The sequence below is a fragment of the Hemiscyllium ocellatum genome, chromosome 4 (assembly GCF_020745735.1).
Source record: "Hemiscyllium ocellatum isolate sHemOce1 chromosome 4, sHemOce1.pat.X.cur, whole genome shotgun sequence".
Taxonomy (NCBI): Eukaryota; Metazoa; Chordata; class Chondrichthyes; order Orectolobiformes; family Hemiscylliidae; genus Hemiscyllium; species Hemiscyllium ocellatum.
In genome coordinates, this window is record NC_083404.1 from 43,417,616 (window position 1) to 43,441,744 (window position 24,129).

The 24,129-nt window shown below is 38.1% G+C and overlaps 1 protein-coding gene across 2 annotated transcripts in view; it reads right to left on the minus strand.

The window, feature by feature from the left end:
• Positions 1 to 4,931: 4,931 nt before the first annotated feature.
• The window catches only part of LOC132813077 (ATPase family AAA domain-containing protein 2-like), a 66,662-nt gene continuing 47,464 nt past the window's right edge, over positions 4,932 to 24,129 (minus strand). The window contains exons 18-28 of one of the 2 annotated variants that reach the window (XM_060823064.1): positions 23,898 to 24,084; positions 22,174 to 22,359; positions 21,516 to 21,651; positions 21,038 to 21,234; positions 19,628 to 19,787; positions 18,068 to 18,190; positions 17,656 to 17,805; positions 11,455 to 11,886; positions 8,628 to 8,758; positions 8,012 to 8,140; positions 4,932 to 5,179 (exon numbers count right to left, since the gene is read on the minus strand). In XM_060823064.1, coding sequence (XP_060679047.1) covers positions 5,168 to 5,179; positions 8,012 to 8,140; positions 8,628 to 8,758; positions 11,455 to 11,886; positions 17,656 to 17,805; positions 18,068 to 18,190; positions 19,628 to 19,787; positions 21,038 to 21,234; positions 21,516 to 21,651; positions 22,174 to 22,359; positions 23,898 to 24,084 — 1,843 coding nt within the window. In that variant the 3' untranslated portion in view covers positions 4,932 to 5,167. Of the gene's footprint in view, positions 5,180 to 5,988; positions 6,236 to 8,011; positions 8,141 to 8,627; positions 8,759 to 11,454; positions 11,887 to 17,655; positions 17,806 to 18,067; positions 18,191 to 19,627; positions 19,788 to 21,037; positions 21,235 to 21,515; positions 21,652 to 22,173; positions 22,360 to 23,897; positions 24,085 to 24,129 lie in introns of those variants that run through there. The other variant, XM_060823063.1, reaches the window with a different exon arrangement.

The window sequence follows — 24,129 nt, forward strand, 5'->3', positions numbered from 1 at the left end:
TAAGCTAGTCCCATTTGCCTGCATTTGACCTATATTCCTCTAAACCCATCCTATTCATCCACCCATCCAGATGCCTTTTAAATGTTGCAATTGTACCACTACTTCCTCAGTCAGCTGATTCCAGAGGCACCAAACTCTTCCAGTTACATTGATGATTGCATTAGTGCAGCGTCCCAAACCTGGGCTGAATTGGAGCAGCTAATCAACTTCGTCCACAACTCCCACCCACCCTCAAATTCACTTCATCCATCTTGTACACCTCCCTCCCCCTTCTCGACTTCTCCATTTCCATCTCCAGCCTGATGTTTATCACAAACCCAGATTCCCGTAAGTACCTGGACTACACCTCCTCCCACCCAGTATCCTGGAAAAACTCCATCCCATTCTCCCAATTCCTCTGCCATATCTGCTCAGACAAGGAGACATTCCACTCGCGAGCATCCAGATTTCTACCTATTTCAAATGGGCTTTTCCTCCGTCAGACAGCCTTCCAACTCCATTCCCTGTTCCACTGCTGTAACCCTAACCCCAACCCCAAACAACGCAATAAAGACAGAGTCCCCCTTTGTCCTCACCTATCAACCCACCAGTCTCTGCATTATCCTTAAACAATTCCACCAACTCCAAACAGACCCTGCCACCAAGAACATCTTCCCCTCCCCACCCTGCTCTGGCTTTTGCAAGGACTGTACCACTCTCCCCACAGATACCTTCCCCTGCAACCAGAAAAGATGCAAAACCTGCCAGTACACCATCACCCACTCACCTCCATCCAGAGGCCCAAAGAGTCCTTCCACCTGAGACAGAGGTTCACCTGCCTCTCTTCCAAACTACTTTACAACATCAGGTGCTCCCAATGTGGTCTTCTCCACATTGGGGAGACCGAACATAAATTTAGAGAACGGTTTGCCGAGCATCGCAGCCGGGCCCGCAGAGGCCAACCGGTCCTCCCAGTCACTGCCCATTTTAATTCCCCTTCCCACTCCCTTTTCAATATGACCATCCTTGGCCTCCTCCACTACCACAACAAACCACACCGCAAATTGGAGGAACAACACATTCTACATTCTTCTGCCTGTTCAGCTTATAACGCGGAGGATTCAACATTGAGTTCTCCAATTTCAAAAAACCTCCCTTCCCATCCCATTTCCCTCCCAGCACCTCCCTCCCACCAACCAGATTCATTCCTCCCACTGACCAACCAGATCATACCCTCTACCTGTCTTCACGTATCCCCACTTCACTACTGTGCACCCAGCACCCTCTTTATCTGCAGCTCACCCTACACCCACCCCCAGTCCTGAAGAAGGGTTACATTCAGAACATTGATTTCTCCACCTCCTGATGTCGCCTGGCTTGCTGTGTTCTTCCAGCCTGCTGTGTGCTAACTTTGGATCCATACATGTACCACCCTCTGCACGCAAAATTTGCCCCTTGGGTCGCTTTCAAGTCTTTCCCTTCTCACCTTAAACCTATGTATTCTAGTTTTGGACACCATCACCTCCCAGGTAAAAGACCTTGTCTATTTACCCTATTCATGCCCCCGTGATTTTATAAATCGCTATAAAGTCACTCCTCAGCCTCAGACACTCCAGGGAAAATAGCCACAGTGTATTCAGCTTCTGCCTATAGCTCAAACCCTGGCAATATTCTTATAAATCTTTTCTGCACTCTTTCAAGTGTTACAACATCATTCCAAAGGAGGCAGATCAGAATTGTATGTAGTTTTCCAATAATGGCCTAACCAATGTTTTGTTAAGCTGCAACATCACCTTCCAACTCCTTTTCTCGTGGAATGACCAATAAAGCCAAGCATATTAAACGACTTCTCTATCCTATCTACCTGCAACTCACCTTTCAAGGAACTAGGAACCTGCACTCCAAGGTCTCTTTGTTTAGCAACACTCCCCAGAAACTCACATTAAGCGAATAACTCCTGCCCTGACTTTTCTTTCCAAAATGCAGTCATATTTATCTTAATTAAACTCCATCTGCCACTCAGCCCATTGGCCCAACTCATCAATATATTGAAAATTCTGAAATAAAAACATGCTGGAGATGCTCAGTAGGTCAGTGGAAAGACAGAAGGAGCCATTTTGGATCCAATGTGTCATTAAAGACAGTCATACTGGACTCGAAACCTTAACCATTTCTCTCTCATGACTTTTCTCCAACACTTTTGTTTTTATGACAAATTTCAGAAATATGACAAGGAACCCAGTAGGGTGTGGAGCAAGCATTTGTTTGAGCACAGTTATGATGAAATGGGTTACCTGAAAAAGGGTGAAAGATTAATGGAGGTTAAAACTTTGCAGGGCAAAGTGCAAAAACTAACAGGGTTGAGGGTATAGGAGAAAGAGTGAAATTAATTGGGTAGCCCTTTCAAACAGCAAGCATAAGTGCCATGTTTTCCTTGTTTGTCATTGTATGATTCTATAAAAACTAGGAGCATTAATATGCCATTCCACCCTACTTTGCCATTCTGGATGACCATGCCTGATCCTTTGTCTCAAACCCCATATTCCCACTTTCTCTCCCCACACCATGATGCTCAAGTTTTTCTTTCATCCTTTGTATTGAATTGTCTTATTCTCCCATTTTCTTTTGCTAGAACTGAACAAATAGCAGATCTAACCTTTCTGAAAAAAAATATTGTTATAGTGCTTTCATACTTAAAGGTTTGTTTAAAGCTTTAAAATAAACCATTCAATGTAGAACTGGATTTTCTGCATAAGGAGTGATACATAATGCCATAGCTGCCCTCCATGCTTTACATATGTAAAAATCCTTACTTAAATTAGTTTGCTTTGTTTCAGATTGCACAGCACAACATTCCAAACAAGCCAAAGATAAGCACTGAATCTTGTCTTGATAGTGCTAAACAACATAATTAAGGCAAATGGAATGCTGTTTATTGCAAAAGAAGTAAAATGAATACCATCTCTGGAGCACAGTTTGTCTACATTTGAAAAATGATATAACTAACAGAAGCAGCTTGGAAAAAGTTCACGCAACTAAAAGACTTATCTTTGGAGGAAGCATGGAACAGATTAGGCCTGTACCATTTGAGTTTAAAAGAATGAGAAACAATCAAGGGAATTGGATTGGACAGATAATACCCAGAGGATATTTCTTCTTGTGGGGCAGACTAAAACTAGGGATATGGTTTAAGAATGAGGTTTCCCTTTTAAAGCAGCTGAAGAGGGTCGTTAAGACATCTAGAGGAAGCAGTATCTTAAATTTATTCAAGGTTGAGTTAGGTGCACAAGGGAATAGAGCTAAGGAGGGCAAATAGGAAGTGGAGATGAGACCATAACTAAATAAGCCGTGGTTAGTGGAGTAGACTCAAAGGATCAAATGCTGTACTCATGCACTAAAGTCCTATGTAAATAGATAGTTAGAAATTTATGTGAAATGATCATCACTTTCAAAATATCTCTGCACATTCACCCAATTGGACAGGATAGGACGAGATATTTACTACTCGCTATACTGTCATTTCTGTAGAGAGGTTTAAAAAAAAGGACCAATGAGGGGAGTGAAACTAATTGTCCCAGGGGATAATTTTAAAATATTATAAATTCAAAACTTGTTCAAATCTTTATTTTTAAAGCTATACACAAACTGGGCTTTAAGTATCACTTTCAATTGCACTCAATGCATACTGAAACTACTTCAGTTTATGCACTAAGTGTCTTGTGTAATTGAGCACTAAAATCCAAGAACAATCTCGTTCAAAGATCTGACTAAAGTTTTCAGATTTCATTTTTACTGATTCAATAAATTAAATTCATCATCCTATTTTCTGGATACATATGCAATGAATAAGCAGTGAATAGACAATAAAACACTTTAAATGGTCTGCAACTAGAAATATGGAGACATAAATCTGGAATAAAGTATGGTGAGGGCTGCATTTCACTGGGCAAAGTCTAGAAACATTTCTGCAGCAACACATAGTGCATCCTTGAATTCATTTCCATTGCAAATCTGTTACAGCATTTTAGTTTTACTATTCTGAATTTAGTCAATAAAGGGATCCAAAAATTTTACCCTAGCAAACAATGGAAGAAGGTTTGCATACTAGTGTGCAAAACAGCCAAGAAAGAAACATTTTATCCCATATAACTGAAGTCACTTACAAAAACAGATATGTAAATGCATTTTTTTCTTAAAAAAATGTGCAAATTTTGTTGTCACATTTGAAGTTGTATCTAAATTTTATAATACCATACTTGCAGGAGAGACTTCTTGTTTGTGATGGTTCCACTTTGTGTTGCTGGTGATGTGCATTTAACATTAGAGTATGTTCCAATGTGCTTCAGTACATTAAAGTCTGATTCACTATTGACATCAAATGATTACTATTTCACAAATGACAAGTGTCGTAATGAAGCTGCTTGATTCATGTTAATCGATCTTTTGTTATAGCAAAGGTTGAGCAATGACTTACACCAGATATAACCAATCAAATGTGTCAAATTTTGCTCCACGTGAGCATAGTTAGCAGGATATAAACCATTTGAAATGTAGTAAATTAACCAGCAGTCTTGCCTAACTGTTTTGGTGGGCTGTAAAGGCAAGAAATTAGAATAAAAAAAAAACAACTCAAGCTCTTGTTTGAAAATATAGCATTTCAGTGGAATGACTGTTCAATTCTTTAGGCCTGTTTTTCTGATCTGCATTGTGAATTTTATTCTTGCATTAGTTATGTGTCATCATTGCTGTCAACATTGATAAATCAATAAGGGAGTAGAAATACTGTTGACATGAATATTGAAATTTCAGTTAAAGAATACTAGAAATTTATCTGATGGTGAATGAAAGGCTTGGGTAGCAAAAGATGAAGATTGCTAGGAAAGAAAATCATTGGTACAATTTAAGGAAAGAAAGGACCAGACTATCAGGATTCTCAGAAGCAAGCCATTTAAACTCTGGCTTCTGTTAGTCTTTGAAACAGCTATTAATTAGTCCCACTCACATTCTTTCTCTGTAGTGCTGCTATGTTTACTCTATAATTTATGAAGTATTTATTCTTTATTTAGTATTTTTTTAAATTCCCATGGCACTTGCATCACTTGTTGCCCAGCATTTATTGACCATTCCTAGTTGCCATTATTGATGGTGAGTGCTCTTGTTGAACAGCTGTCATTCATGTGCTGTAGGTTCAGCCACAAATCTGTTAGGGAAGAATTATGGATTTTAATTCAGCGATAGTGAAAGAATGGTAGCATATTTCCAAAGTCAGGACGTTGCGTGACTTGGAAGGAAACATGTAGGTGGTGGTATTCCCGTGTACCTGTTGGCCTATTTTTCCAGATGGAAATGGTCATGGGTTTAGAGGGTGCTAAGGATCTTTGGTGAATTTGTAGATAACACTGCTGACTGTCAGTGATGGAGGAAATGGGTGTTTGTGAATATGGTGCCATTCAAGCCAATCAATCAATCCTATTTTAATTTTGCAAGTTATTTTAGCTAGAGATGCTCAGTGCTGTACGTGTATACTCAAATGGAAAAACTACCATTGATTTGTACAGGTGAGAACTATCCAAAGGAAATTAACTCCAGTTTCACAGATTTCTATGGGAACCCATCATTCACTTAAAGTTGCAATTTTCAGGAATGTAACTGCGAACACTTACTTTACTTAGTTTAGTATCTAATCAAAAAGATAAAAGGTGTGAAGCATGAAATCGTTGCAGAGTTGTTGCCATAAATAACATCAGAAGGGAGGTAAAGATGAGGCACTTAAAGATTTTGGACAGAGCATGACGGCCCTTTCATAGACACAATTGTTTGAATGGTCTTATTTGTGCTGAAAGATTTGAAGTGAATACTCTTAAATAAATGAGCTATAAACAAGTATTAAATGTTGCACTAGATATATGTAAGAAAGAGAATATTGCAGTTTCTGTAGGTCTTGTAATGTATATAAATTCACAAATTTAAAATTTATTCTTTACATAAAATTACAAAATATGGTATATCAAGGTAATGTGGCAAAACATTTGTGTATAAACTTTTCATTTTCTTCTAGAATATGTACATTCGAACAAAAAAATCTGTCAACAAAAAAAATTGTTCAATTGAAAGACAGGTTTTACATTTTATGTTACAAACATTCAAAAATATAAAAATTTCAACAAAACGATTGGAAACTGGTACAATGAACAACATCTATTTGCAAACAGAAGATTCAAAGTTGACTTAGCTTCCTCACTTCTTTCTCCATTTCCTATAGGCAATGAAAAAGAAAAAAAAAATCACATCATTCAAAGTGCCCTAGATACCCATATCACCAGGTAGGAGACACTTGAATGCATTACGTAAGAGGTTATAAAAAGACAGATCTCGCTCTTCGAGGTAACCTTTGCATCAAGGTTCAATATCTGCAGGTAACCAAATAAATTTTCCAAATATGTATCATTTACATGTTAATTTTGATAGTGAGCATCATTAACTTAATTGTCTGTATAGGAGATCATAGTTGAGCCTGGTTTTGTGTCAATTCCAGTAGATTGCTGAGCAATGTTCAGGATTGGGAATCCTGCTCAATTTCTTTGCTAACCACTAGCAAAGCCACTAAAAGTTAATTTCTGCACATTTACTGTTGCGCAGCAGAGACTGACTGACTCATACAAAATCATGTATGAACCTGGGAGTTTTCTGGTCCAAGTGACTCTGACTAATGTTTTATTTTGAAATCGCCGGGGGCAGGAGGAAGCAAAAAGACATTTACACTATTTGGCTCAATTGGTGTTGCTAAAATTATTAAAACACTTATGCACAATGAGATTCAAAAGTACTTCAGAATGAGGAAACAGATGAAAGAAATAGATAAAAGGTGGGTGAAACTTAGTTGGAAGGTTTCAGCATAGATAAATTTCCCAATCACTCATGTAAACATAATTAGATAACAGTTATCATCAAGGCAAATGCAGGAAAATATTATTGGAATAACTGAAAGTTTGATCTAAGAAATGATTTTGTAATTACATAACAGATATAAATCAGATGATGCTGGTATCAGAAGGATAGATGACTGAAAATCTTATCAGTGAGTTCCACAGGTGTCTGTGCTAGGACCTCTTATTTAATATTTTCATAAACTATTTGGAGCAAGGGCCTGAAACACATTGGCTAAACCTAAAGATGATATGATCTCCAATATTGAAAAACTTACATTCAAATTAATAACTACTTTTCACCAGTATCTACTGCTGAAATTCACTTTTCAGAATTTGATTATTCTAACTCCGATAGGATTGGACTCCTATCTTCTGTTAATTTGAGTTCATACAAACTCTACTACCCTATTTCCAAAATTGAGCCAAGTCCTACTCACCCATTACCTTGATACTCAATGATCTAAACAAGTTCCTGGTACAGCAAAATCTTGATTTCAAAAGTTCCTATCCATGCTCCCAAATCCCCCTCATGATTTCACCCCTTACTGTTTGTGCAATCTCCTCCAGCACTACAATCCTCAAAGCAAAAATTGCAATAAGAAACTTTGGCTCAATCCATTTTTCCATGGTAGCCATGGCTTCAGCTGTTTAAGTGAACCTAACTCAAATTTCCTCCGTCTCTGATCAAGTTTTATGTCACCCATCCTAATGTCTCCTACTTCAGTAAATTTTCAGCATATATTGTTCCTGAAATGCAGTTTGGGTGTCTAAAGTCATTACATAAATTATTGCATAGGATTATCTTAATTAGGATTTGAGTCTATTTGAATTCAGTTCATAGATAAGGTATAACAGGTAGGCTCAAAAAAGCTGGGCTCTGAAAAAGCCACAGAAATAAATATCTGAATGAGTACAATTGGTTATTTATAGAGAGTAAGCATTTTCAAATGTATAAGAGTGAAAAACAGTTTTCTCACTTGTGGCACTATGAAAATTCATCTTTGATTTCACACATACCATGCTAACACATCCAGGCTTAAGTAGCTTTAATAGTTTTAAGTAGAGGAACTTTTTCTTCAAAGATGAAAGGTGTTGTGACTTACCTGTATCAGCAGAGTCTTGTCAAACTCTTTACGATGGTTGTAGATGCATTGACTGAGCACTGCATACAATTTTTCAAGCTGATTTACACTGAATCCCTCTGTTTTCTGAGTAACTTGTTTCCAGAGATTCTGCATACAAACCAAATTAAAGAAACATTTAAACGGTCAATGGAGAATTCATTACTCAAGAATATTTTGCATCATTGACTGCATTTCTACATATGTTTGAACAATGGAATTAGAAGCACGTTAACTTCCCCCAGCTAATAGCAGTATTGATATTACAAATATAAGGAGCAATATATATATTATGAGTGATGGGAATAACAGATACTTGAAACTGCTAGATAATTGAATGAACAAGATAACCAATACACTCCGCAGTAACTCCACCATTTGAAAACTACTTCTTACAAGAGATGTTTAAGTGTTTAACAGGAATTTTTTTTTTTAAATTTCTGTATTCATGAACAAATCCAAGCAATTAAATTAACATTCATTCATTCATTCGAACAGATGATGTCTCTAGAGACAAAGAACTACCCAAGGGATTAAAAGTTGAAATAGTCATTATTTTAAAATGGAATGTTGAAATATTCCATACATCACAACTTACCTTCAGCCTTTCGTGATCAACAATTACAGGTGGTATATATTCAGAAAGAACCTCCATTGCTTTCTCCATATTAATATGCTGTTGCTGTTCCACCTGAGCATGTCTGCTGCGGGTCATATGTAACAGTGTATCTGTGTGGGAATATAATTATTAACACTTTGTAAAAGTGTTCCTCATTTCTGTGGAATCTTGGCAATCATATTTATAACACTCAAACTCAATAACGAAAGCATTGGCCATCTTATATTCCTTACATTCTTCATTTGAGATTGTTATAAAAATTATAGGGTTAAAACACCAGATTCAGCCCCTTAGTTTCAATGTGATTGGAGGGGGGGGGGGGGGGGGGGGGGGGGGAAGAGTAACAACTACCCAGTAATTTCATATTGTGCATACCTCAACATACGCAAACATTTGCATATTCTTGGATGCAAAATGCTGGGCTTAGGGAGGTTTAGTTTATCCTGTATTTATCGATGGGGAGACAGTGGTAAAGTGGGAATGTCACTGAACTCGCAATTCAGACGTATAGGCTAATGCTCTGGGAACAGAGGTTTAAATCCCACCATGATATTGAGTAGAATTTGAATTCAATCAATAAATTTGAAAATGAAAGCTGGAAGTGATCATGAAATATCATCAATTATCATAAATAGTCCAGTTCACTAACATCCTTTAGGAAAGAAAATCTGCTACCCTTTTCCAGTCTATCCTACATCGGATTCTAGATCCACACTAAATGCTTGGTTTTCGGAGTTGTGGGTATGTTCACCGAGCTGGGAAGTTGATTCTTAACTGCCCTCTGAAATGGCATAAAAAGCACTCAGTAAAGGGAAATGAGGGATGACTATAAAATTTGACCTTATCAAGAATGCTCATTTCCATGAAAGAAAGGTTTAAGTTTGTATTACAGACGTAAGCTGAGCGCTTAGTCCACAGCTGCCATTGCCAACCCCCACTAAACAGATATTTAGCAGGGACATGTGAAATTGAGACCAATTAAATGACACTAGAAGACTACCTCTAGCAAACATTTCTGGCTGTAGGGAGGGAAAGAGAAAAAGAAAAAAAAGAACACTTTTTAGCCACCTCAAAGGTAACTAATCATCTGCGATTGCAATATAAAATGGAAAATGACACCATAATAAAAGAACTGTAATGTCTGCACAATATTGAAGAAAAAAGAAAATTCATACTTGAAAAGATTTTTAAAAAGGTGGCACAAAGTAAGATACCCATAATCCATTTACAAATATTTTAGCAAGATATTGCACAGCCGCATAGCTGTGCCTCGAGGGTTGCAGACCTAGGCAAATCACACAGTTCAGCCTTGGGAAAAGTGGGGAGGGGGAGATGTGTTAGCTTTAATTCTAGGATGCTCCACTGCTTCAATGACACCTTGCTGCCTCCAAACTAAAAAGGAAATGAAAAGATAGGCCACATGGTTTCATTTTACCCCATTCATAGGTCACCCTGACTCTGGCTTCCCGTTTCTTTCAGGTGCCTATGGTCTCACTAATTGCCCCAATTCACCTGACTCAAGGGAGAAATCTGGAACTTTGGTCACAAGGCAAAGAGACATTAAAGAGTCAGTAAGTAATCTGGTCCCAAGTACATTAGCAATCAGGCAAACAGAAAAAGTTCCTGCCTTAGAAGTTCAGGTGCACTGACCTCAACTATTCTGAATATTTTCAATAAACCAATTTGTCAAGTCCATAGCCCAACAGATAGCATTCGAGTACATGTTGGAAATCCGCAGACAGCTTGTCAGTGAAGACGTCTGGAGTACTGGGCTTGGAAGTTAGTCTTAATCAATGGCTGACAATGGCCTGTGGTTTCATTCAGTTAAGTCTATTTTATTATCCTTTTGATAGCTGCCTGAGGAAAAGATGTTAAATCTCTAATATGTGCTCAACAGGCCCTAAATATCAGTCCTGAATTTCATTTCGGTAGAAATGCAAGAGGCTTAAAATGCAGTTGTTACTCAAGAATACAATCAATCAATCAACTCGAACTGAAACTCGGATTAAGATTGCAAAATAAAATTATAAAAACAAATGACCTTGCAGCTACTTTGGTTCCTTTCATGACCTCAGTATGTCACAGATAATATAACTTACTTCTGAAGCACTGTTACTTCAAGCTAGGTTTAAAGTAGCTTAAAGAGGAGTGGCATAGTGGTAATGTCACAGGTCTAGTAACCCAAAATCAAGCTAATGTTGGTGAAAATTGAATTCAACAAAAAGCTGGAATAAAAGAGCTTTTATTTGACACCTAAAAAAAAGTGTCAATTGTCATCAAAATCCACTTGTTTACTAATGTCCATTAGGGAGGGATATTTGCAGTTCATTTTTGTCTGATTTGAGATTCACAGCAATGTGGCTGATTATTAACTGCCTGTGGGAAATTAGGGATGGGCAACAAATACTAGCCTAGCCAAATGATGCCCAATTCCATGGATGAAAAACATCAGCAGCCAAGTTCTGAACAAAAGGCCCCACAAATACCAATGATTTGGTCTTGATGAATTATTTAAGGCAAAAATGTTGGCTTTGCCAAAAGCCTCCTGCTCTTTGAACAATGCCTTAAGACCTTTTTTTTTAAATTCACTTTTAACGTATTCACTCTTTTAGTACTTTTGGTATAGAGATGATATAGGAACACTACGAATCTGACATGCATGTTGAAAGGTAATGTCATTTTGCTATTTCCGTACATGAGTTGTACCGACTATAAATGTGATTTAACTGGTTCTCTGTTGGAAGAAAACTCAAAAATAAATAAATACACATATATAACTCATACACAAACTATAAAACACACAGACCTGCAGAATGTTGTTTATCAGTCTTCTTTTCCATGTATTCACTTGACTCAAGTTGCTGTTTTTTAACACAACTTCCTTCACCCAGTTCACTTACTTCCAATTTTGCTTCATTAGAAGAAAGCATTTTCTTCTTGTACATATTCACACCAACAGTGATCAGTTCACCATCAGACTGGACTTCAATAAATTCCTTAGTCATTGTTTTCATGCAGCCATTGTAGAGACTTTGGTCTTGCTGAGTTTCCCTGGAGCAATCTCCATTGTAGTCTGTTTGAGCTTTAACTGAATCATTGTCATTTTCTATTCTCTCAGTAGTGTTATCACCAATACCATCCTCTGCATTTTTGATATTTGGTGAAGACCTCTTGCACTTGTTCGCATGTACATCACAATCCCAGTGATTAGACCTACGAAGTTTCTTCTTTGACTGAACTGCTTAAACAATATATCATGATGTCAGAATAACTCAGGTTCCCCCACAACAAATAGAACATATATACAATCATCCTTTATGTTTTATTGTAATTCATTCATGGGACAAAGGTACTGCTATATGGGACAGTATTTAATGCCCATCCCTCACTCCCCTTCAGAATGTGATGTGCTGCCACCTTAAATCACTGCAGTCCATTTGTTGCAATAATTTACAGCCTCTGACCTGCTCTTGTTGCCAGAGTTTTAGCTGTCAAGTCCAGTTCAGTTTCTGCTCAAGGGCAGCCCTCAATATTATGTATTGTGATTTCTAAACATCACTCCATTTTTAAGAGAGGCGTACATAATGATCAAGTTTGAATGAAACTAAATGAATGAGTCTTTTCTTTAAAAAGCATTTCTTGTATAAAAACAAAAGCCATTCGGATCTGTTTTACTAGGTTGTACCTGCAGATAGACGTCTTTCTGGAATTTATAAACAATCAGTGTTTTCAGTAAGCGGAGAGTCATTACTGTCAAAGTTTGTGGGAAAGAAACCTTTTTTTGTGGTTTAATGTTAATTCCAAATTTTACTTGTTATTTAAAAAGAATCTGAAGCTTTGCAAAAATCGCTACACACTTCCTTGGTTTAGGTGTTTTCAATCAATCAGAATGAATTTTGTAATTCTGACCATCTTATGCACATACATCAGCATCCACAGTTTGGACTGCAGCCTTTCCTTTCTTCACAAATGACTGACTCATTGTCAGTAAGTCACCCTTGAGTACTTGACCTAAGACAGTTTTGCTCATAACTGAGTTTAGACAATCACAGAAAGGTGAAAGGTAGGTCTTCCAAACTAGGGTCAGTAGTATGTTGGTCAAAAAGCAGGAATTCTCACCAACATTTCCTTTTATCAACATGTACTTGGGACAATTGTAGCAACGCTGCTGCCACCCAGCTAAGAAGAACTAAACTGGGACAGATTACATGAAAGAAAATCAAGATAGTTCAATTACACACTGCTTACCAACTAAAGTCATTGTGGGACAGCACAACCTTGTATAATTTTATAGCCATATGAATTAACATCCAATAATTCACACTGAAGGATAGTGCTTTATTGCAATATTTGACTTTAGTGATTGGAATGACATAATCCAGGTGGACCTCAAAATTCAAGTTCCTTGACTGGACCAGGTTAACAGTCCCAATCAGGAAACCCTGGCTGACAGATATAAACAGGAGTGTCAGAGATTCTGTTCATTCTAGATGCAGGGCTCTGAGTTAGTAGGGTCAGTGTCGTGTAAATAAAGAGCAACTTGGTGACAGGATAACTGCCCTCATAGAATTATTTCAGTGGCTACAAGAGAAAAACAAACCCCTGTAGAGATTCACTCAACCATCTTTGAGGCAGGGAAAGCATTTCTAAGATTGTGCTGCTATTTGGGAAACTAGACTCATTTGACCCAGTCAAAAACTGTGCCCAGTATATGGAAAGTATGCATCATTTTTTTTCCTGGAAAAATGACACTGGGGCAGATGAAAACCAACAAGTAACTATCCTGAAAAGTTGTGGAGCCACAACTTTTGGTAATTAGGAGCCTAACTTTCCTTAAGGCACTAGATATGAAAACTTCTCAAGTTGATGGATTTAGTTGAGGAATACCACAACCCCAAGCCTCCTCTAATTCTGAGACGCTATTGGTTTTACCTGGTAGTTAGAGAACCTGGGGAATCTGTTTTGAGATGTTTGACAAAGTTAAGATGACTGGCAGAGGAAAGTGATCTGGGCTTAACCTTAACTAAGATGTTGATGACTGTTAGTATTTGGATTAATGAAGTGATCATGCAAAAGCACCTATAGCTGAAGACCAACTGGACTTCAAACAAACACTCACTGGCTTCGTCATTAAAATATGTGGCAGGTTTGTTACAGGATACGCAGGTGGAAGTGGACACCCTCACTAGTTCAAGTGAGCTCGGGAAACTCCATTTGACTGAAGGAAATTACATTGCCTCACTCAGGACATATCCTGAACCAAAGGATTGTAGGCCAGCCCACAGCAAAACCCTAAAACAAAGCTAAGCCTCAGTCAAACAGTTAGCATTTTCTTGAGGATCTGGGCCAGCAGGCCATTGTAATTGCTGCCAGTATGCGGGCCTGTGATAGGAAAAGAGTCCCACTAGGCCTGAATTGAGTAAGAGAATTCATAGGCTGGTATCCAGCAAAACGTACACCCTGGAAAGTCCACCTACAGCAGTTTGGTTCTGATTTGAATGTTGCTAAGCAATTTAACTGTTCCAATCAAAATATATGTCTGGTATAATGGTCATCCAGTTTTAATGGAAGTCTGTTATCAGCACAGCTGTATCAGTGATTGCAGAATCAGTCTAACAAAATTCGCTCTGACTCCAATCCTTAAGTTTACTCAAGACCTTGACCAGGCTGAGAACCTCTACTGGTGAACCCCTACACATTAAGGGTACAACTTCGGTTCTGGTCTCTTATGAGAAGCAGCTGGTTCAGTTACCACTGATTAAATAAAAAGCTTGGGCCCAAGCTTGATGGGGTGAAATTGGTTGAGAAAAATTAATTTGATTGGCTGCCGAAGTGAAGTCCCAGTTAAATACTGAAAGTGTTTTTCAGGAAAGTCTAGGGAATATTAAAGGGCCCCGTGCCACTTTGCATGTTAACCAAGAAGCCATTCCACAATTCTGCAAGGACTAACCTTACATACAAAAATAGAGGCAGGAATCAGGAGGACATGCTAATATTCAGGAGGCTGCAAACCAAAGAAATCATCAAACCAATACAGTCTGCAGAATGGGCAGCACCAGTCTCACCAACTGTGACGCCAGACAGTTCATCGTTGTGAGATTTCGAATGAATGATGAACCACTTATTGCAGCTGGATAAATACCCAATCCCTCGCAAAATTAGCGGGGCTCCTCACGAAGCATTCGTACTGCAATTGCCAAAGTATGAGTACCTGTAAGGGTTTGTACTTATACACGAGACTGCCATTTAAGGTATCATCAACCGTGCCATTTTCCAGCAGATGACGGAGAAGATCTTAACCAGGTCTACTCCAGGTCATCATTTATCTGAATGACATGCTACTGACTGGGAAGACCAATAAAGAGCATTTAGACATAGTGCTTAAACTTTTCTTCAAGGCAGGTGTACACCTTAGATGGGAAAAACATGTTCCAGGCAACACAAGTAACCTACTTAGGCTACAGAGTCAACAAAACCAGGTTACACCTATTAGAAGATAAAGTGAGGATTATCAAAGGTGTTTCAGCTCCCACATTTGTGCAGGTGCTTAAATCTTTTCTTGGGTTGGTGAATTATTACAGAAAATTCATACATAACTTAGTCTCCATCCTAGCACCCTTACATCTGCTATTGAGAAAGGGTCTGCTTTGGAAATGGTCATGTAGTCAAGATGTAGCCTTTAGGGAAGTGAAGAAGCAGCTATCATCATCTAAGATACTGACACTATACGATCCAAGGAGAAATGTGGTGCTGAAAGGTGATGCCTCCCCACATGTTATTGGGGTGGAATCAGCTCACCTGTGGCCCTGCGGAGAGGAACGCTTGATAGCATATGCTTCCTGGATTTGGCCAAGGCTGAATGAAGATAAGCCCAGATTGAAAAGGAAAGTCTGGCAGTCATCTTTGCTGTGAGAAAGTTCCACCAGTACTTTCATGCACATAAATTTGCAATAGTAACAGACCATAAACCCCTGCTCGAGCGACTTAAAAAAGGATAGGCCTTGCTACCCATAGCTTCAGGTCTAATTCAGCAGGGCTTTTATTCAGAGTGTATAAAAATACAATTCAGAACATATCCAGGAAGCCAAGTGGCAAATGCAGATGCCTTAAGCTACCTACCACTAGCTGATTAACCGTCAGTGGTGCTGCTACTAGAAGAGTCCATACTAGTTTTGAACTTTCTGGACATCCTTCCAGTCACTGCTGACAATGTCAGACTATGGATACAAAAAGATCCCATCCTGGCAAAACTAAAACAGTTGTTAGTGATAGAGGAAATACAAGGGTCATCACAACCAGAATCAAAACTTTTCTGGATCATGTGAGACCAGGTCATCATAGAGGATGGCATATTATTATAGGGAGCAAGTGTGATTGTCCTGAGCAAAGTTCATTGCCAAATACTGGTTGAACTCCACCAGGGTCATTTAGGAGTTTCCAAAATGAAGATGTTGGTGAGAAGTTCACGAGAGGCCAGTATTGGATGCTGACATAGCCATGTTGGTGGGGCAGTGCCAACATGGACAAAAGTTATCACCAGCAGCTCCCCCACATTCATGGCAATGACTGGGTAAACCTTGGATTCGATTACACATTGACAATGCTGGACCTTTCATGGGCTCTATGTTCTTAATCATCGTGGAAACCTATTCAAAGTGGCTGGACTTGCATAAGTTTATTTGTCAAACACAAGGACAATGACTGAAAAGCTGAAAGCTTTTGCAATACATAGACTCCAGGGTGGGTTGGTCACAGACAAGAGGCCATCATTTACCAGCAGTGAATTTGAGTATTTCCTCCAGTCGAATTGCATTTGGCATGGAAGGACAGTTCTATATCATCCACCTTCCAATCTGGCAAAAAGAGCAGTCCAAGCTTTAAGGCAGACTTAAAGAAACAGCCTACAGCTTCACTGGATACCAAACTGCCCCAGTTCTTTTTGATTATAAGATCACCCTTCTCGCAACTACAGAAATAGCTCCTGGATCTTCCTGGACCTGGGTGAAGGAGGGTGAAAGAACATTAGGAATGCCAATGCTGGACACAAGACTCCTCTAAGCAAAAGAGAGTTTATGTTAGGGGATGAAGATTGGTGTCCAAACCACGGAAATGCAGGCATGGGCAAGAGGCATTGTGGACATGAGGTCAAGTGACATACAAAAGTTAGGGTAGCAGAGGTGGTCCTAAACAAGCATGTGGTCCATATGAAAACTACCATCTCTCAAACAGGGCTGGAGCAAAACATACCCAGCCCCTCAGAATATTCAGTAAGCTGTCTGAACTATGGGTTCTCCCCCACTGAATGAAGAAATCTTGGATGATGAGATGGACATTGCAGACGTCACAACCTTGACACCATTACCGCCTAAGGATGATGAATTTCTTCAAAGATGTTCTAGGTGCACAATGGTCCCGCCAGTATCTGAGGCAGAGTCAGAGTCAGAGGAACTGGACCTGGTGCGAGAATGTCCCAGAAGCTTCAAGAAAAAAAGAATGGGCCTACATCCTAGGACTTAGAGAGGAGTGTTGTGACTGGAATGAGAACAGCCAAGTGGACCGCAGAAGAAGTTCCTTGATTAAACCAGATTAACAGCCCCAATCAGGGAACCCCAGCTGACAGGTATAAACAGGAGTGTCAGGGATTCTGTTCACTTGAGGAGCAGGCTCTGAGCTAGCAGCATCAGTGTCATGTACTAAGCTTGTGTAAATAAACAGTGACTTGGGACAGGATACTTGCTTTCATGGAGTTAGTTCAATGACAAGTCCTTTATTGAAAGAAAAATTGTGTTTCCTATCAATTTAAAATGCTTCACTGAAATTCAGGTTTTCAAATACCTTAAGTGACCGCAACTCGTTTTCAAAATCACAAGGATTTAGTAAACTACGGCTGCCCTAATCACAAATTTAAATTAGCAAGAGCTAGTAAGATTTGAAAATTATAGTAAAGGAAAACATTTAAAGAATGCAGGCTGATTTTAGCAGATTACCAAGAACTCCATGAACTCACCTCTAGGGACTGAAGGGGTGCTTGCAGCGACTGGTGTGGGCATTTCAACTCTTTGTTCAGAAGTTTCAAGGCAATTTTTTTTATTTTCTGTTGTAGAATTCTTTGGTAGCACATGATAAAAAGTGGGTGCAAATTTGGAAGAATAGCAACCTGTGATAACAAAAGTATTAACATTTGGATATTATATGCAAGTTAAAATGCATTCTTTTTCAGTAAATGCAGGGGCTTGCATTATAGATGCTGGCATACTATCAGCACGCAATGTTAGCAACCACGAGATTGTTTCAGAAACTTTACTGACAGGCTATTTCTTATGGCACAATGTGTCAACTGTTACACTTGCTGCCGCAAGCAATTGATGGAACATGACTAGCAGTAAAGCAAAAGGGCTTAATAGTAGAAAATGATGTACCTCTGTTCTTTCGCGATTCTTGAATTTCTTCACAGAGCTTTTCAAATTCTTCATCAAGTTCTGATTTCATAATTGCATTGGCAGTGTCTTTCAAAGCACAGGCTCGGTGTCTAATCATACGATCTAGGACAGCAATATTCCATTTATTATTTTGGAGAAGCAAAAACAACCGACTTTTAATTTCTATTCCATTTTGATAGGAGGCAGAGATGGGGTAACAACGGTTATGTTATTAGAAATCCAGAGACCTGGACCGATAATGTTCCACAGCCATATTATAAAATTCTAGTGTGGTAGCTGGGAAATTGATGATCAGTTACTTAAATAAACTAGGAACAAAAGCCAGTGCTAAATAACAGGATTCTTTTCATAAAACTCATCTAGTTTATTTATGCCCAGCAGGGAAGGAAATCTGTCATTCTTAACCCATCTACATGAGACTCCAGACTCTCAATGTGCTTGACTCTCAACGGTCCTCCAAAAATTATCTAAGTCAGCAAGGAAGTGGGTCTTTGTGACCTTAGAGGGAAATTAGCAACTAGCTAATAACTGCAAACATTGTGAACAGAACGTCAGATCTGTGAATGAATTAAAGCAATTCTTCAAATACAGAAGTTTAATCAATTAAATATCAATTTTAAGTAGTCCTCCAGACTATCCAATTGAACGGAAATTGATCTGCCAAGCAATAGTGCACTGTTTAACAGCTCCAAACTAGACAACCACAGAAAATGCATTGCCAATTAAAAGTTACAAAATGACTTTTATACTGCAGTAATATATTTTGCATTTCCCAGGTTTTATGTCCAAGTGCACAGACCGAAATTACTTTTTTTCTATTAAAAAAAAGGAATTGTGGTACATTAAACTATTAAATGAGTTTAATCCTCTCAAATTGAAATTCATGATGCAGACTGAATGGAACACCCCATTCAATGCCTATAAAATCTCCTGCCTTAACATTCAAATCAAAACATTGGTATAGATAGAAATTCATTTGTTGCTCAAACTCATTATATTCCAGGCACAACTCCTACCCTATAGACAATTCAGGTGTGCAGAATTTTCCTGCTTATATCGTATTTTGCAGAAAGTGCAACCTATTCACTATTCTTCCATTTCACAGGTTCTCAGATCCATTTACTATGTTGATCCTTGCATTCAAATCCATTCAAAGCTTTTCTTGACTTTGTTGCTAAAATGGTTCAGCATTATAATCTTTCAGAATATTCAATTTCTTCAATTCTAGTCTACTGCATCTCTGCCTAATCTTGCCAAATTAATGTTGTTATTGCTATTGCCAAGTCTTGGTGTACACCACCCCTCTCCTATAGCCCCTCCCTCACTTCTTTCAAGGCCATCCTTAAAATCCATCTTTGACAATGCTTTGGTCACTCCTGCTGAAAACTCATCTTTGATTCCATGTCACAACTGCAGTTCCTCTAGCATTTTCATTTTTGTTCCAGTTCCATTCTTGGCTGAAAGTAGAACTGCTCCCTTTAAATTGGACAAATTGGAATTTTTTTTCCAAAAGATTAGATTCTCTTATTTGTTTCTCACCTGAAGGGTCTCGATCAGGATTGTACTCCAGTGCATTATTGCAGATCAACTCTATGTCTTGAAGATATGCCTTTACAGTCATATACCTGTGTAGGTCAATCTTTGACATAATAGTGAAAAGGTCCATTGGTTGTTTGATAACACTGCAATAATCTGGAACCTAACAGAGAAACAGAAAATTTTAACTAGTTGTACACTTCAAGAGATAATATAACGGTATGCAAAACATTTACACAATTTATTCTAGACTAAATTCAAGAGCTGACAATCAGACTAGACATACTCTGAACACAAAGCAACAAAGTCTCAACATTTGTGAGGGATGCATTCCTGGAGCATATCAGAGTGGGTGAATTTTGCAAACTACAAAAACAGCAAACTGCACATTTGCAAGATGTGACAGATGACACATGACAATTTACTTCCAGAAAAGTGCGGATGAATAAATACTGAAGTCACAGTATGTTATAAAATGTACAGTATTACACATAAGCTAATTCTGAAGGGCAGAGGTAAACTATTTTTAAATCCTTTGTGGTAGTCAAGCTAAATTATTCCCCTCCAAAATGATTCACAGTACTTTCATTCATCTTAGGTATTATAGTGAATTTATTAAGTAGTTGAATTACTTTTTTTCAAAATGGCAAGAGTGAACTCACTCTACCTCATCTCCAGAGAAAAGAGAATAACGATCACAAGGATGGCCTTGAAAGAAGTGAGGGAGGGGCTATGGGAGAGGAGTGGTGTATTTTAAGACTTGGGCTTAGCAATAGTCAGTGTTGAGTATGGTCAGGAAAATTAAGACAAGATATAGACAGTGGTGAGAGTACACAATTGTATGTTTCGAAGCTTGTTAATTCATAGATATATGGGACAAATGCAGGTTAGTTAAGGAATGCCAACTTTCATTAATGGATGATTCTCCGATTTGCAATGGCGTTCTCCAGGGGCCAGCGTTGAGATTCTCACTTTACCTGATCAATATTAATGACCACTGTATGCTGGGCAAAACTTCCTTGATGCAAAACTTGGAGGTATTGTGAAATGTTACAGAGATCATATAAAAATCCCTCCAACTTGTCTGTCCTTGTGAATGTGGCAATGGTTTCAGGTGAAAGATAAAATTCAGTGTGGAGAAAAAGGTGATTCATTTTGCTTGGAAGAATAAGAAGCAACAATGTAAGACAAAATGTAAATTTCTACTTTGGATATCTGGAGGTCAAGCAAAACCCCTTGTGAATACAACATCTATTTTTTCAAGAAAGCCAAAATACTTCACCTTGCCTTAAATTCCACTGACAATGCGACAAAAAGTGAAAGAGAATTTTTTTCAATTATACATACTCGGAATTAACATTTGGCCAGTGTTTAATGGGACAACATGCTCCTTTGAATTTCAGTGATTTTTACCTCCTCGACATCAACAGGTTTTGTGAACACTTTGAAACGCTTGTCATTTGCCAGCCTATGAGTCACATCCCGGAGGAAAAGCCTCAACTCCCGTAGAGTGCCTTCTTCCTCCTCTTCTAGTCGTTTCACCTCATCCTTGGAGAGGCGTCGTGGTTCTGATGGTGGTGCTAGTGGAAGGACCTCCAAAGCCTGAAGGACTAAAACAAAAAAGTGACTTCAAATTGATCTAATAGCATGATCAATTATACAAAGTGAATATTTATTTAATAGTAAGTAGAACAAAACAACTAGGAAACATTTTAAAATTATACTTCAGGTTGTAAACTCAGTACTTTGAATTTTCAAGCTTAGAAAGTGCCAAATAAAAAAAATGTTGAGAAACAGTATCTGAAACATATTTTTATTTTACTAAGGACCTCAATCATGTGTGCATGAGCTTAGTCTAATTACTCCTTTCAGCAACACAAGTCTGACTTACCAGCCTTTTGTTTGGAGGGTGGGGCTTTTGCAGCCTGTTTCAATATCAGCTCTTCAAAGAACTTCTTTCGTTCTTCACGGCTTGGAAGCCCAACATCAAAAACTTCTCCATAATGACAGACAAATATCTTTTTTACCTGAAAAGACAAAAGGGTTATTTAAGAGATGAAATATTACATCTCAAACTCTAATCATGGCCAATCAAACAGACTTGAGGATCTGAGTACAGTTGACCCATGAGACCAATATTCGTTAACCTAAGTGCAACAATTTAGTCACATCCTTCTTTCCACACTCATTACTGTCTGACATAACATGAATTTACTGGACCTAATCAAAATGCTGTTGAAAAATTTACTTCCTTGCAATAGTCAGGTTATGAAACTGGATAAAGTACAAATCAAGTATTGTGGTGAAAGTACTTAGTGATATCATTAAACAAAGGAAAGCAAAACTAAAACCACTCTCAATAAACCTTAGATGAATATGTTAGAATAGCTAGAATACTATTCATTGATCATCCAAGAAGATAAAACTAAATTTCTCAAAAACATCGACCGGATTAAAGCTAAATTAACCAAAATATAGATCATAAACTATGTCAGAAAAATAAAAGTTGTTCATGCTTTTAAAAAAAACACTATTATATAAGAACTCACGTCTTCTGCCAGTTCACTGTGTGGGACATCACATGTTGCCAGTAGGAAGATGGGGGTAAATGTGGGAATGTCCTGAAGTAATGTAATGAACGTGGCTCTCATGGTGTCTCCAACTGATTCCCACCACTGATCAACATGCGGAATATACAGGATACTTGGGGCTGTTCTTCGAGCTTCTCGAAATAGCTAACAGAATTGAGGGAATACTGTAAAGTAAATTTTCGGACAAGGACAACACACCGTACAATCTCTTCAAGTCTAGAAATGCACTTGAGTTTCTGCAATAAAGGAGAGGACATACACAACAAAAAAAAAAGTCCATCTCCATCTCCAATGAGCAATACCTACATTTTCCTCCAGCAGCATCATATTTAGATTCTTTCAGAGCTTACTGAACCTTTCTTCTTTACCTATGTAACTGACAGGACCAGATGCCATTTAATAAAACTAATCTGATAATTTTCCAATAGGGTGACAGGGAGTCACTACTTGACAGTGAAGGAAGTAATGGACTAATTCTTGGGTCCTCCTGTTCAACTTATCTGGTACATTAAATTATAGGAGTGAGACCATCCTAATCTGCTCAGCCAGACATAACTTGCACAGAATGCTAGATGAGTGTTGCAAGTATTGCAGAACTCCTGCAGTTTCTGTACTGGAAGAGGTGTGCCATGTAATACATACTTAAAAATACATTATTTCTTTAGCCTTTACTGAAGTGCCAGAGAGAAATCAAAAAATCTTGACGGGGCACATTAGTAGAAGATAAAGATGTTAGCATTCATACTGCATTGAATGTGTTTTTTGTCAAATGCTACACCTGTTCAGAAAATAACATACAAAGAGGCTGGTCAAAACATAGCTACTGTTCTGAATAAAGATCAAAGCGACTGGCTAGATTTGAGAGAAAAATCTTGATCAACGATCTGCACCTGCAAATGCGGGTTACATATTCTTCTACAACACAGCTTCAGACGTTCACCTTCCACAGGAATCATGAACATTTATATAAATTTCTGAACATAAGAAATACAAATGAAACATTCATTTTCAAAACTTTTTGAAGTCATTCTGCTAGCTTAGTACAAATCCCTCTACCAACTCCCTTCCCTGACCTGGTTGACAAAGAAAATTCAAAGAAAAACTTTTGTAAGTCTTGCTGGTGGGGAGATTTAAAAATGAAAACTTCTTGAAAAAACCTTCAATTTTGATCAGAATGAAGGAACTAACCGTAGAAGATATTTCTTCATTCAATTTGTACAAGTTTGTCAAATTGGGAAAATATTACTATGATTGGATATTTTCACACTAAGTTACACAACAAGGTGCATGGCAGGTTTATGAAGAACACATTTTGTGTCATTTGGAGACACAAACAATCTATAATAGTAACTTTGAAAACAAAAAGCTCCAAGCAGCATTTTTTTTGGATGATAAGTATCATCTTCACTGATCTAAATAAAAGGATAAGACACCCAGACAGGACAAAAAAAACAATTTTACAAGATGAACAATTTCATAATTGTGACTTTATGAATTCGTTCTACAAAGACTGAATTTTGTTCATAAAATAATTCATTTGAACAGTTTATGGCCACTTTACGAGAAGCATGCAATAACCTGAAATGTCTTAATTTATTTAATAATTTTATTTTTCCATGGTAAGCAAGAAACAACATTCCCACTAAAAATGTGTATTCAGATTATTTCAACCAGAATCTTACCATTGCGCAGGTTTCCTCAGGTGATGTGGCACTGACGCCATACAATACTGGAAGGTCTAGCCGATGCGCAGTGTATTTCTCCAAATTGTGAAGCAGTGCAGGGGCAAGATGTGAACTCTGACCTGAACCTGGTTTCCCAGACAGCAATAACCTTGGTCTGTAGGAAGTTGGTTGGTGATAGGCACACCTAATAAAAAAGTTTAAATACTGAAAAAAAGATCATGTTTACTGC